We start from the raw sequence: 13631 nt of genomic DNA on the forward strand, positions 1-13631 counted from the left end.
GACGAGAGAAAGCCAATTATTTTTATGTCCTGGTCAATGCTGAGATCCTAGGTCACTGGTTGACCTCCCAGATCAGGTTAATAACCCAAAAGCACGGAAAATTGAGTCCTGCTAGAATTTCTACAAGTGAAGTTTGCTGGGACTTGGCTTGCTTTTGACTCCGAATTTGCACTTGCTTTGGTCAAGGATGATGTATCAAAGCATTTGGGGTAGGACGGAAGATGTGCGCTGACTTTCAATTGCTATTCTGGCCTGACATGATCTTGAGAAAAATAATTACAGGTTAAAGGTAATTTGGTTCAGGGATTTAAAATTCTCAGAGAAGATGCAAAAATAATAAGGGCTATTTAATTTTCCGGGAAGTTGTAAAATTGATAAACTCCAGGGCACCAAAGAATCATCGCAATCCTTCGTTTTGCCGCGATTTATTGGTGAAAAACAGGGGGCGCGGTCTACTTAACTACCTCTACTTATATGTGTGGTGACGGCTAATATTCATTTTATCTGTGTTGATGAATATGCAACAATTTCTACATGAACTGAGACCAGTCCATATGAGTATGTTTGTCTCACGGACAATGACAATATAAAAACAATACGAATAAAACCAAACGTTTCGGACAACAACGTGCCTTCGTCAGTGGAGAAAAATAAGTGTATAGGTTTGACATCGATGAGAACTATATGCGGCACCGTCTCGGTCTGGCCAGCCGGGTTGCCGATAAAATACACAAATGTTTATCAGCTTCCATGATGCGCTTAAAAAACTGCTGAAAATATATCTTAAAAAATGAAGATAACTACTACACCGATTTTATCGAAAGAAAACATGTATGCCTTATTACTTATTTCTTGTCACTGACGGAGGCACTTTTTTGTGCGAAACGTCTTGGTTTTATTCGTATTGTTATTGTAGTGTCATTCCCTGTGAGAAAAAAGGATAACTCTTCAGTTAGTAACCATAACAGCGAAACGGCTTAATGTAACACAATTCACTGTGTATACGAAACCTATAAGTCCCTAAAACTAATCCTATTTACAACTTTTAATAATATTCATTCATCTCCACGGAATATGGTAAATTAACCCGCGCACCGACGGGGGGGGGCGGATATCCGCCCCCCCCCCCCTGAGGTTTTTCGCGGATAGCGGGAAAACCGCGGCGCGTAGCGCCGCGAAATTTGGTATGACTATTCTCTCATCAATTTTACACATGGTGTGCAAGTTTGAACCTCCTAACTTTTAAGGTCAGGTCACCAGGTCACTTTGAATGACCCAACCTCAAGTCACTTTTTTGCAACTTTGTCACCGTGCCAGAGCTACAGTAGATGTCGGAGGCCTTTGAAAGTCGCAGGATGTTATAAGGTCATTAGTAGCTACAATTTGTATATCTCGGAATTTTGATGTCGGTGACCTAAGGTCAGGTCAATTTCGCGACCTCCCCATTATAAGTCAATGGGGGAAAAATCAACTCCCTGTTTTTACCACTAAAACGGGTCGGAATGGCCCCATATACCATACATGACTTCACATACGATCAACCTTCACTACCTTGAGGTCTGTTTTGCTGTTGGGCAGCTGTAAGGTCATGTGACGTCATCAAAGGTCACCAAAGGTTTTTTGCCAATAACTCCTTACAGGAACAAGATACAGCCACGCGGATGGTCTCATTGTGTTCAGCTCGTCAAGACGCATCGAATGATATACATGATGACCTCGAGGTCACGTGACCTGAGGTCAACCTTTGACCTTGACCTTTCGAGGTCAACATATATATCATTCGATGCGGATTGACGAGAGGATCACGATGATGCCCTTAGTTTGTTCCTATCTTGACTACTTCGAAAGTTATTCGAGAAAAACCCTCTCCATATCTAGCGCCGCCATTTTGACTTTTTCGACCCCTGTGACGTCATCTTTGACCTGACCTGAAAATGACCTTAGTAAAAATTGTAGACCTTGTCCGTGCGTATCCGATGCCGTTTACCGCTTGTCGCTATCTTGCTTCGTTCTCGAGATCTCAGGGGGGGGCGGTCATCCGCCCCCCCCCCCCCGTCGGTACTAAGTTGGCGCAGACCCCCGTCGGTGCGCGGGTTAATGCTGCTGAAGTTCGCTTTCGAAGCGTCTCCTCAAGGCATTCCACAGCTCTCGTGACATTTTGGATCACGGAACATGGCTGGGCGCAGGACATGTCGTGTGCGAGCTTGGACGGACCACGTGACCACCTCCTCCCCTCCCCCTCACTCCCGTCCCCTTCCCCAGCAGGGCGTCCGATCTAACCGCGCCCCAGGCAGTCGGCTCGGTCCGACCCTCCCTGGTCGAGCCACGGCCCGGTGCCGCCTGAGTTTGTGCCGGGTGCAAAACTGGAGCAGTAACTAGCGCCCGAACTAGTAGTCAGCACGACCATCGTCAGATGGCAGGAGTAAATGGAATAAGCGGTTCCAGGTTTCAGAAGGAATGGGGCAGGAAAAAGCGCTGAAAACAATGTTTTGCTGATATAGCCATAAAAAGTTCACTGAATTGGGAGAGCAGCACATCAGTTTAAAGCCCTTCAGATGGTGGTTTTAATAAGCACACAATCATTTCCCAATTCGCCTCCAACGGTGTCACAGGCAAAGAATACGCTGAAATACTAGTGTGTACAGAACTAAGCAACTGCGGGTCCCTGTACATTTACCAGACTTTTGTAATTGAACGTGTGCACGGGCACGGCTAACGTTATTATGGTGTCCTTTTTATTCTCAGTTAAATGCTGCATGGCGTAATGGGAACGGGAAACAAAAGAGAAGCTCTGAGGACTTATAATTACTTGTCACGTATCTAATTTGTTTCCCTCACCGTCAGATATTTTTGACGGTCATCTTTAGCCTCCTTGACCGTCCATGCCATAATGACTTGGTGCTGACATAGTGCTCATTTTTGCAGAACATCGCAAAACCACGTCGTCCAAGCTGTACATGAAGAATTCGCCGACTGTGGACGGCGACCGCAAACTCTCCGGGGTCACATACGAGCGGTGAGTGAACGACCAGTCACCTGGAGGAACGGCAAGGAACGGTGATTGACGGACCGGACCGTATTTATAAAACAAAGCCGAACAGTCCGAGCATATGCCAGCCGGGACAAACATGTTTATGTGGCATGCTTTCTCAATGAGAAGACACTTAACATTTGTACAAGTAGGTGCATTCTTCACCATTTTGTCACTCCGTACATCTTTCTGCAGTGATGCCACTAACCCTCTGTCGGTGCCCCCTCTCCCTGCAGTGGCGGCGGCGGCGGCGGCGGTGAGCTGGAGACACCCCCGCCGCGTGTCGGTCGCTCGCGCTCTCCCGGCGGCAAGCGTCGCTCGCTGCAGCCGGGCGAGTGTCGCGCTCACGAGGAGGAAGAGTCGGGCTCGGAGCTCTCCGACGAGGGGTACCGCTCGCCGGGACTGGGCAAGACGGCCGCCGGAGCCACAGAATCAGGTGGGTGCCGGCCGTGACGAGGCAGAGGTAGAGTTCCGCATTTGGGTACAAGGGGGAGGGGTTGAGTGCATCGGGTCAGCTGTTTTGTACTATCGTGTTTACAAAGCTCGTTTGACGACGTCTACTGAATGAATAATTAATCGTCCGGCGAGGCATTTATTGGGAGCTACCGTACCGACAGCGCCATCTAGTGTGATGGCTAGATGGCGCTAGTTCCCGGTCGCCGGCACCCTGCCCCGCCGTGAGCTGACTAATCTGTTCCCCTCCACCCGCCAGGGCCGCCGGCCTGGACACCGTCTCCCTCCGACTATGTGGTGGAACTCAACTCCCCGGCCAGCGGGGACAAACAGCGAGGCCGGCGCTCCTCCTCCACCCCCGCCGGCCGACCGGCCAGCGCCGGCACCTCGCCCGCCGCCGCCGGCGCCAAGACGCCCAAAACGCGCCACCCGCTCATCGCCTCGGCCCTGCGCGGCCTCAAGAACCTGCGGCCCAACTCCAGCACCGCTGCCAAGCCGTCGCCGGGCGCTCAGAGCCCGCAGCTGCTGGCGCCGCCGGAGCCGGCCGGTCGGCGGATGTCGTCCGACTCCGGGCGACACTCTGTGCGCGCCAGCCGCTCCAGCCAGGCCCGGACGCCGCGAGGCGGCGCGCACGGCACCTGGGCGGGCGGCCAGCGGCGCGACCGGCCTGCCCTCTCGGCCGACACGTTCCGCCGGCAACCGGCCGGTCCGGCGGCGGCTGTGGCGGCCGGCCGAACCGCCTCGGCCTCGCCGGGGCCGCGGCGCCGCTCCGCCGGCCGGCTGCCGCCCAAAGGAGGCATCCTCGACAAGCTGATGGACACGCCCGACCTGGACGACGACGCCAAGGTGCTGCAGCGGATGGAGGAGCTGCTGCGCCAGTACCGGCCGCAGCTGGAGCTGCCGCCGCTCGGCGCCGGGGCCTCAGAGGACGGCGGACCCGTCTCACCGCGCGTCACACCGCGCAAGGAGGGCGACGGGCCGGCCAAGACCCGGATCCCGGCGCCGACCTTCTTCCAGCCGCGGTCGCCCACCGAGCCGCTGCCCTGAGCGGTGTGACCTCACCGTACGCCGCCGCCCCCCGGCCCGGAGTGGTGCGAGGGAGAGGACAGGGGCGTGCCGGGCTCTTCCGTCACAGGCGTCGAGTCGCTGCCGTATGCCAAACAGGCGGCTCAGAATACCTGCTCTGATTTTAGCTAGCGCAGCTCTCACGATCCTGTGAATCCAAGTCAGTGATTCACTGTCATGGTGGCACAGACGATACGGGAAGGCGAGTGAGCTGCTTCAGCGCGTGAAAGGCAAACCCATCGTGATTAGTTGCTAGTCGCGCCTTTCCCAGACGAGTGTGTGGTGACGTCGGTGCTTTCTGCTTGCGCTGACACAGCTAACTGACGGGCAGCAGCGCCAGCGGTCTTATAATTCAAACACACCCAGAGTACGGTGTCTCTAGTTGCCAAAATATTAACCATACGTGTGCGATGACCAAGTGTTGACGTGGTGCGTACATTATAAGCGTTTCGATTCGCAGACTTGCGTCGTTCGGTCGTGAGGTATTTATTTGTGTCGTGTGTTACGGTAGACATTTCGTACTGTGAAGGGACCTCCAGCGATCACAGCGGCCCCTGTCCTCTGCAGTCGAAATCGGCGTCCGATGGAACCATCCGGCGTCGAAAAACGGCGGCTGTGTTTCTGCTAATGACGGGGCTCTGGCCAAGGATGGCTGACTGTATCTCTGATCTGAGGAAATGTTGACTGTACTACTCGAGGCTGTCGCAGAGGGATAAGTGTGGTGACCCATGAGGTTGGCTGATGGGGGTGGGTCACGCGGTGACCAATGCGAGCGGCGACCGGCGAGCGGCGAACAGCGTCGGGAATACTAAGTGTACGGGTGGGACGGTCACACTGAGGGAGGTGTGACCTCCCGAGCCGCCACTGGTCTCCTGTGAGGACCGAATGCGAGTGGCGATACGAAGTGACAGTTCACATGTGGACTGTCGCACATTTCCTGCCGGGAAGGTACTGAGAGTGAGCTGGGACAGACGCTGGGTCCCGTGGAGTGCGAGGGTGGACCATCCACCCAGAGAGCAGAGCCGTGGTGGTCGGCACGGCGGACCAGGAGGTGAGGAACTAACCCAGTCAGGGCCGAGCCGAGCGGCTGCGCGTCCCCGCAGTGTCAGGTGCCAATGGTGAACATACGCGCGGCGTCATGGTTCAGACCCGCGCTGCAGCTTGTGAGAAAGCAGAGATGTGCATCGGATTTAATAAATACTTTTGATAGAATGGCGTTCTTTCAAATGTCCTAACCACAGACACTAGTCGATGGACACCAATGGGAATCGGCACTCGTGCTGGAATCGTGACAGCAGCCCCACTCATACAGCACAGGTGAAACGAGGGCACTTACGCACTGTTATTTCATGTTATTCTATGGGTGATTGCTGTTAGCTAATTATGGTTTACGAGCACGGTTACGCTTCAGCCTTCCTCACTTCTCCCTCCGGCCTTGCTGGAATGTTTCGTTCCTCTACCGAATAATCATTAGCACATCAATGAGCCTGGGCTAATGTAACGAGATCCTTGCCAGCAATGAGTCAGTGACAGTAGTGAACTGCGACTATCCGCATCATCCGGACCCGATAGGTGACACAAGCAAAATGCTTCTCAGCCCGCCTCGTGAATATAGAAAATACCTCTCGTTTCAGAACAGAACAATTACAAATGCTCCAGGAAGGCCCAGCCAACGCAGAAGCATTAGTTCAATTACTCGCAGATAGGTGTCAGCAATAATAGGTACCGATCAGGCCGCAGCCGCCCTCCCACGGCCTCTTCAACGGAGCCTTTATGTCGTCCATGACTGTCATTTCTTCGTTTCGGACTTCGAATACGAGTCGCACGCCTGAGTGATTTCTACGGAAACGCCGCTTTTTTCGAAATCGGTGCCATTTGGCAGCTTTCCGGCACATTTTTGAGTCAGCAGAGTAGACTCATCACCATTAGTCTCTTCGTACTCTCCCTCCCAGCCCAACCACAACCTCCAGGCAGTCCCCCTCCCAACAGAGACACACCGTTTAGCCATCAGCCGTGTATTGTGTCACGCGGCGACAGCGGAGCGCGGTGCGTCTAGTCGAACAGTCCGAAGCCCATGTCGTCGTCCTCCGACTCCGACTCGGGCTCGGGCTTCTTCTTCTCCTCCTCCTTCGCGGCGGCCGGGGCGGCGCCACCGGCGGCGGCGGCGGCCGGGGCCGCGGCACCACCGGACGGCACAGAGGCCAGCTTGGTCAGACCTGCGGCGGGAGCGAGCGGTCAGTAATGGCGGCGGACGGTACCGTATGGGGTCAGTTAGCACTCACCACATCGCTGGTTACTCACTAATCGTACACCAGTACTCTAAGATTGCTGCTCAATGAAGTAGGGATAAAGCACTCCTGAACAAAACTATGCCGATCAGGCCACCTACACAATACGCAAAGAAATGACACCTAAACTGAACTTTGATCGACAAGATCATTTTGTGCTTTCAGGCGCTCAAACTGAGTCGCGAAAAAAAAAAACTCCCACGGGGCGGGCTTCGTTCTAGGTTCTCAGCTCCCGCCGAAACATCTCCACAAGCCCAACAGACCTATGTTACGACAATGCGACTCCCCTGATCACCGGCTACCGCTCGTTCAAGTACGGAACTAGCTACACAGGCACTTGCCAAGTCATACGAACACACCAGCCTAGTCTCACAGAACCCTGTCCTTACCGGCGGCGATGACGTCATCGACCTTCTTGCCGGCCATCTGGCTGACGACGAGGTCGGCGCGGCTGTCCTCGCACTCGATGCCCACCGAGCCCAGGATCTTCTTGATGTCGTCCTTGGACGGAGCCTTGCCGCTCTGCGCGGCCAGCAGGTAGGCAGCCACGTAACGCATGCTTACGCACTGAAACAGAGCGCAACGGTCAACCGAGGGTCTGGTGGTGGAATACTTAGGGAAAGCAGCCATCTGCTCGGGTAGCATACTGGCCTACAATGGAAGACAGTCACTTTCTGGGATACTCTGGCACATATAATAACAAATTTACTGTTGTTCCAAAAAAAGAAAAATACTTCAAAACTTATATTCAGTGTCAGAAGTTTGATGCATGCATGCTTACTGCATGCTAATTGGCTGAGCTTGGCCTCTGCAACAGGTGGAGTATGTGTGAGGATGAAGTCCAAGTAGATAAAATCAGACTAGCCTGACACATTGTCTGTTTATTGGAGCCTTCGGGTGTGCGACTGCTGGGGTCATTTTGTGCCCCAGCCTGACCTAATCTGACCTACTAAATACTAATAGACTAATACAACCTACATCCCTACAACCTACCACATGGATTAGTTGGGATTGAGGTTACAGTTGAGTATTTTTGAACTCTTATTTCCATTAATCAGTTTGGTGAAACTTAATGACCCTTACCTACATTTAAAAAACAATGTTTATCTCATGCCATAAATTGATATTGGTGCATCATGTCAGTCATAAGTGCATGCATCATGTCATTTGTCCTTGTCAGTGCAGAGTTGGGTACCTATTCTCTTAGCAGACAAACATCGCCCGAGCTGCCATATCTAGCTAGGTAGGTTTTAGTTTGGTAAGTTGTAAGTAGGGTAAGGTCAGGTTAGATTGATTTGTTACATATTTAACTGTGAAAAGACAATTGCAGCTCACACAAGACGTAGATATAGGGCCTGTTCCAGTGCCTCAAGAATTATAGAAATTATTGACTGGAGGCTCTACCAGAGATTCCACTGGAGGTGCTGGAACACGATCCGAAGATTTTTGGAGATTGGTGTCACAGATACCAAAAGAATGATGATGGTTCTCTGTTGAAACACAAAGTATGTTTAAATTTAAGTCAGAAAGATTTTGTTTACATTCATGATTGTCACATGAGCGCTATAATTGTAGACGAGACCCTCCATGGACATGTGGACCTCCCAACTCTCTGGAGGCTACTGTAGGGACGACGGTGAAAACAGGGCGCCTGGGGCGATTTGATCAAGGTTCGTGAAATTCACACGTGATGTTTTACCTGTAGAAGGCCCATGAAGGGGGAGAACTTCCAAATGTCACGTGACTAATATGCCCTCCGGCGCCCCAGTCTGCAAAACGTGGCAGGCTTCGACGAGATCTCGTCGGGGCAGACACCACAGGTTGGGGCAGAAATAGGGGCAGGTTTCAGGAAGATTGGGGCAGAAACAGGAAAATCTGGTGCAGAAGTTAAAAAATTGACACAGAAGTGATTTTCTCAGCTTCTTACTGCTTCCTACATCATTATATCGTTACATTATTTGCATCATTAGGGGCAGGAATTGGGCTGCCCCTGGACTCAGCATTCTGATTCGGGGCAGGATTTTGTCTGCCCCGAAAATCTTGTCGAGCTCCCTGCCATGTTTTGCAGACTGGCCGGCGCCCTGTTTTCACCGGCGTCCTACTGTAGGCGCTGGAAATTATTTGGCGGGAGCTTTCTGGAGTTGCTGGAACAGGCCCATGGCAGCAAAGGCGACGTCTGCTAAGAGAGTAGGTACCCAGAGTTTGAGTTGTTGCTCAGCCACGGAGGGTGCTGGCACAGGCTGTTAGTAATTTATTTGAACTACCACCTACAAGTGTTAGTAGCTTCATGCAGTACCCCCAGACCCAGTGTAATAATATTCTGCTAATAAGGGCCACTATGTCGACACTGGACAGCCTGAGTCGATTTACTTCTTGTTTCAAGCTCGATGCTGACAAACGACGCTTCACAGTGCAATTTTACGCTCTGGACTAAACGGACTTCAATGTTGTGCCCCAATCAGATGGACCAAACTGAGGGTTATACTAAATCATAATGCAGAATGCCAAAAAAGATAAAAACTTACCTTTTAAGTCTTACGACACGAAACGTGTACTGCACCGCGCTAAGTTAGCGTACAGAAGGAAGTTTGCGACGGTGCCGTTCAGGAAACAACAAACTCTTATTTTCACAAAATAAAATATTGTAAAACCATTTTCAAAAAAGCACTTATAAAAACAAGATATTCACAAAAATATTTATTTGATTTCAAAGAGCATAATTTCTTGATAACAACAGCTTAAAAATTATGTAAGAAATCTAGCGACTTTTGGGTATAAAATAGGCGAAATAGAGATATTTCAGAAAATGCGATCTTTCATCCAACATCTTTAGCTTGATCTTTAGCAACATATTTACCAGGATCACGAGCGGTCGAGATATTCGATCTCAACCGCAGCTTACTGGCGGATCCAGAAAGACGGCATTGAACGATGCGGGGGCATACCTGACCCGCGAGTGACTTGGGGGGGGGGGGGCACGCCGGGGGGGGGGAGACTCAGACTCTCCATGCACTCTCCAGAGCCCGGAGCCCCCCCCCCCCCACCCCTCCTTTCTCCGAACGAAACTACTAGGCCGATCGTCAAAATTCAAACGGCTTCTGATAGCCCTGGAAAACTGTCGAACGAAACTTATAGTGACTTGGGGGGGGGGAGGGGCTCTTAAGAGCCCGGAGCCCCCCCCCCCCTCCTATCTCCGAAACTACTAGGCCGATCGTCAAAATTCAAACGGCTTCTGATAGCCCTGGAAAACTGTCGAACGAAACCTATTTTCATTGACTTCGAGGTCACCGATGACGTAACAGGTCAGGTCAAAGTAAAAATTATCAGCATTTTTGCTCGTTCACAATTTAGGTAGGCTCTGACCGCCGCGCCGGCTGACAAGTCCGATCAGGCTCATTTTTGGTTTACGCACTCCTTGATATATGCCAGAGATACCCTGAGGCCTGAGGATTTACGTACTCCTTGATATAGGGTAAGGTGCCTAATTAGCGACCCTTTCCGATTTGCGACCTACCTCCCTACAGAAAAACTGGCAGGAGAAAACGGGGTAAAAATATCGTCAAAAGGTCTGCCATACCTTGGTTATCAAATTAAATTATTTTCCGGTCGTCGATGTTTCTGGTGGGACGTTTCAGGTGAGTTTAAATAAAAATGACGAGTTTCTTATCCAAAATGTGTGTGTTTGGGCCCTCTCTGATGAAAAGCGATGCACATTAGGATGATGCACCTTTTATATTCTGAATCGACGTTCCTTCTTCAATTGATTACCGTTTTCCCATAGTGAATCGCTCAACTGTGCACAGCATGGCGGTTAAAAATGTGTCGCAACTCATATTTCCTATTTGCGCCTGACATGGTCGCAAATAGCTCAAGAAGGGAAAGAAAGGGGAAAAGAGAGAAATGAAAATGAGGTGTTGCTGAAGCTTGCATGTGTGGCAGGGGATGCCAAATGTCGTCACCGACTGCAGGGGCGCCGAATTCAGCGCGAACCTCGAATATCATACGAGATAGCCCGCAAAATTTGGGTTTCTGCCTTCTTTTCGCCTTTCGGTGCATCACGTGATCAGTTTTTACTTCCGTAAATGTGTTGGATAAACGTTTCTGTTCGAGTGATTGAAAACTTTGCTTATAGGTTAGGGGAGAGCGGGGCCAGTTGAACCACTTTTTATATATTGACATGCACAGCGAGATCTAGTTGTCATATCGAAAAATGCACAATGCCATGAAAAAATATGCTCTTTTGGCTTTATTTTAAGATATGTAAAATTATGTTTCAAACATATTTTGCTGCCAAACGCATGCTTATAAAACAGCTCTACGCCCGTTTCAAATGACCCCGATGCGAGGGTCAATTGAACCAGCCCATGGGGTCAATTGCACCTATCCTTAACAATGGGATGTTTTCCTGTTTAAGGCCACTTTCTTAAGGAGATATTTTGTCCGGTTTACTTTTCCAAATGCTACATTCAATAGGTCGTTGGAAAGCTAAAAGTGCAAAGTTCCTCATAATAGGTGACATAAAGTACATAGACTATGGTAAAATGGGCGGATGAGGAAAATGAGAAATATCTCAGGCTATAGTGTGCTTTCAAGCAAAAGGCTGGAGAAAAAGGGGTCAAAAATTGAGCTCTATTAAAGGTAGTGTGCCACCTTTGAAAGATTTCCCATTTTATTTTTCCTAGGATAAGAAGCTTCTGTTTTTACCTAATATCGCAAAAAAAATCAAAAATGGGCCTGGAATAGTGCCTTTTTCGCCTAAAAGTTTTTCGGTTTTTAGATATGTATAACAACTGTAGTGGGCTCACATGCAAACAGGCGTCGGGCAACAATCGCGAATGCGGCGCACTTGTGACAATAAGCAAAGGTCATTATAGTGTTACGACCATACGACGTACGAGAATGAGTTATCAGCTGTCTAATCGTAGACAACACAATGTCGAGCCTTATACTGTAAGCCCGTATTGGTATTGTTTCTTTTATTTGGCTGTCGAACATTATTTATGGTTTGAAATATGATTTTATGTAAAATAATTGATATGAAAAAGCCGTCTTATAAGTTATGATCCCATTTCACCACACGCAAGTGGCAGAAATGACAATGATCAGCTGACGCATTTTTCTTGGCCGAAGTCAGAGCGCGCGGCCCGACGCACCACGCGTATTTGGAAATTCCGACCTCGACGAGCATCAGAAGCCACCTAACAGGCGTGTTCGAAACCGCAGGAGATGATGATGAACGGGTTTATCGAAACTTGATTGGATGAGCATATCGGTAATAGCGATTTCATTGTGTGCATTTATTGTTCATAGTGGTGTGAAATGTGGTTGGGGTACGACCGACAACCCGTCGGGGCGAATTTCGCACTGGGGTACTCAAAATTTGAAGAATTTAAGACGTTTCCATGAGTTTTGAAGGTATGGATAAGTTCTAAAAATCCGGTTCTCCTTATCTGGGCCATTAACTCCATACGGTCCAAGAAAGCTGGCACACTACCTTTAAACTACTATTTCAGTTTAAAACCTCATTTCAAAGGTGGACTATTTCTTTTAATGTTTACAGCCCCTGAACAATAACCATTGCAAAGGTCACCGGGGTCCATTGAAACGGCCTGTGGCACTGTTTCAACTGACCCTCAGAGAAGCGTTTCAATTGACCCCATCCGCTCCCGCCATCTCGCACGCGCCGTAAAGCACATGTCAAACGAGCTGGAGGGACGGCATCATGCTGAATGAAGGGCCAAATAAGGTGTTATTCCGGAGCCAGGAGTTCTTCTTTCAGCAAACAAAGGTATATGAGATATCTCAAAATATTCATAAAACGATTTCTCCCAAACGCCCCTCAAAAACACAAAAACAAGTGTCAAATCAAAATTACCGTCCGTTTGCCGCCCAAACGCCGTTGACAAAGGAAGTGGTCGAGCGCGGATGCGCAGTGGTGTCGGCAACGCCATATGTTGCATACTGTTGAAAATAAAGCCATGTTTCATCTGACCCCGTGTTTCAACTGGCCCCGCTCTCCCCTACCTTTTTGAGATCGTATTTCATCTTTTCAGGCGTCACATTTTTTGCCATTTTTAATATGGGGAAACCCATAGACTTATTAGCGACCCTCCCCGGTCGCTAATCGGGAAGAGTTCCCTATTAGCGTTTTTTGCAATGGTTTGCCAAAATGCTCACTACAAATAAGTTAGTGAATATTGGGGCAGAAAATGACTATGTTTTGATAGAAAAATGAACGGTCTCTCCGAAAATCAAGCCAGTAATACAGTGGCACCCACAGAGCGTGAGCAATTACGGTTCAAATTAAGGGGGTCGCTAATTAGGCACCTTACCCTATGCCTCAGATACCCTGAGGGTACCGAACCTTTGCTTCGAATTTTTCAGGTCAAGGCCAGGTCATCCTAGGTCACAAAATTGTAGGTAGAGGAAAGTGGGGTAAGACGGTCAGGGTAGGTAGGACGGGCACCCCTTCTGCAGAGTGCAGACCAAACCAATAGCGCTACGAGCGAGAAAAATTAGAACCAGAATTGCCTGAATGTGAAAAATGGTTCTACATGGCTTCTGAACTAGGGCCTATATACGAGCATACGCCTTCTGCACGAATCTCGTATACTGCCATTTCCGAAGCACTTGAGACCAACGAGCGACTGTATCAATTTGCGGCTAATCTCGGGCATTTGTTGCTAGCTGTACTGGTCGGCGAAAGAAGCTGGCCGTCTTGCCCTACCCATGTGACCGTCTTACCCCATGGGGTGGGGTAAGACGGGTTTTTGCAAGGTTTTGCAAAAATAGCT

The 13631-nt window shown here is 49.8% G+C and overlaps 2 protein-coding genes across 2 annotated transcripts in view; one reads left to right on the forward strand and one right to left on the reverse strand.

Annotated features, from left to right (window-relative positions):
• The window catches only part of LOC122389317 (GAS2-like protein pickled eggs), a 38509-nt gene extending 33978 nt beyond the window's left edge, over positions 1–4531 (forward strand). The window contains exons 5-7 of the mRNA XM_043381203.1: positions 2926–3016; positions 3268–3467; positions 3744–4531. Coding sequence (XP_043237138.1) covers positions 2926–3016; positions 3268–3467; positions 3744–4531 — 1079 coding nt within the window. The remainder of the gene's footprint in view (positions 1–2925; positions 3017–3267; positions 3468–3743) is intronic.
• A 2017-nt stretch (positions 4532–6548) lies between these two features.
• Positions 6549–9597, reverse strand: LOC122389328 (60S acidic ribosomal protein P2-like). The gene is made up of 3 exons (XM_043381219.1): positions 9363–9597; positions 7227–7404; positions 6549–6765 (listed from the first exon to the last, which is right to left on the reverse strand). The coding sequence occupies exons 2-3, from the start codon at positions 7393–7395 to the stop codon at positions 6602–6604; spliced, it is 333 nt and encodes a 110-aa protein (XP_043237154.1). The 5' UTR covers positions 7396–7404; positions 9363–9597; the 3' UTR covers positions 6549–6601.
• Positions 9598–13631: the final 4034 nt, after the last annotated feature.

Source organism: Amphibalanus amphitrite, unplaced genomic scaffold (genome assembly GCF_019059575.1).
Source record: "Amphibalanus amphitrite isolate SeventyFive unplaced genomic scaffold, NRLGWU_Aamphi_draft 000354F_arrow, whole genome shotgun sequence".
Classification (NCBI taxonomy): Eukaryota; Metazoa; Arthropoda; class Thecostraca; order Balanomorpha; family Balanidae; genus Amphibalanus; species Amphibalanus amphitrite.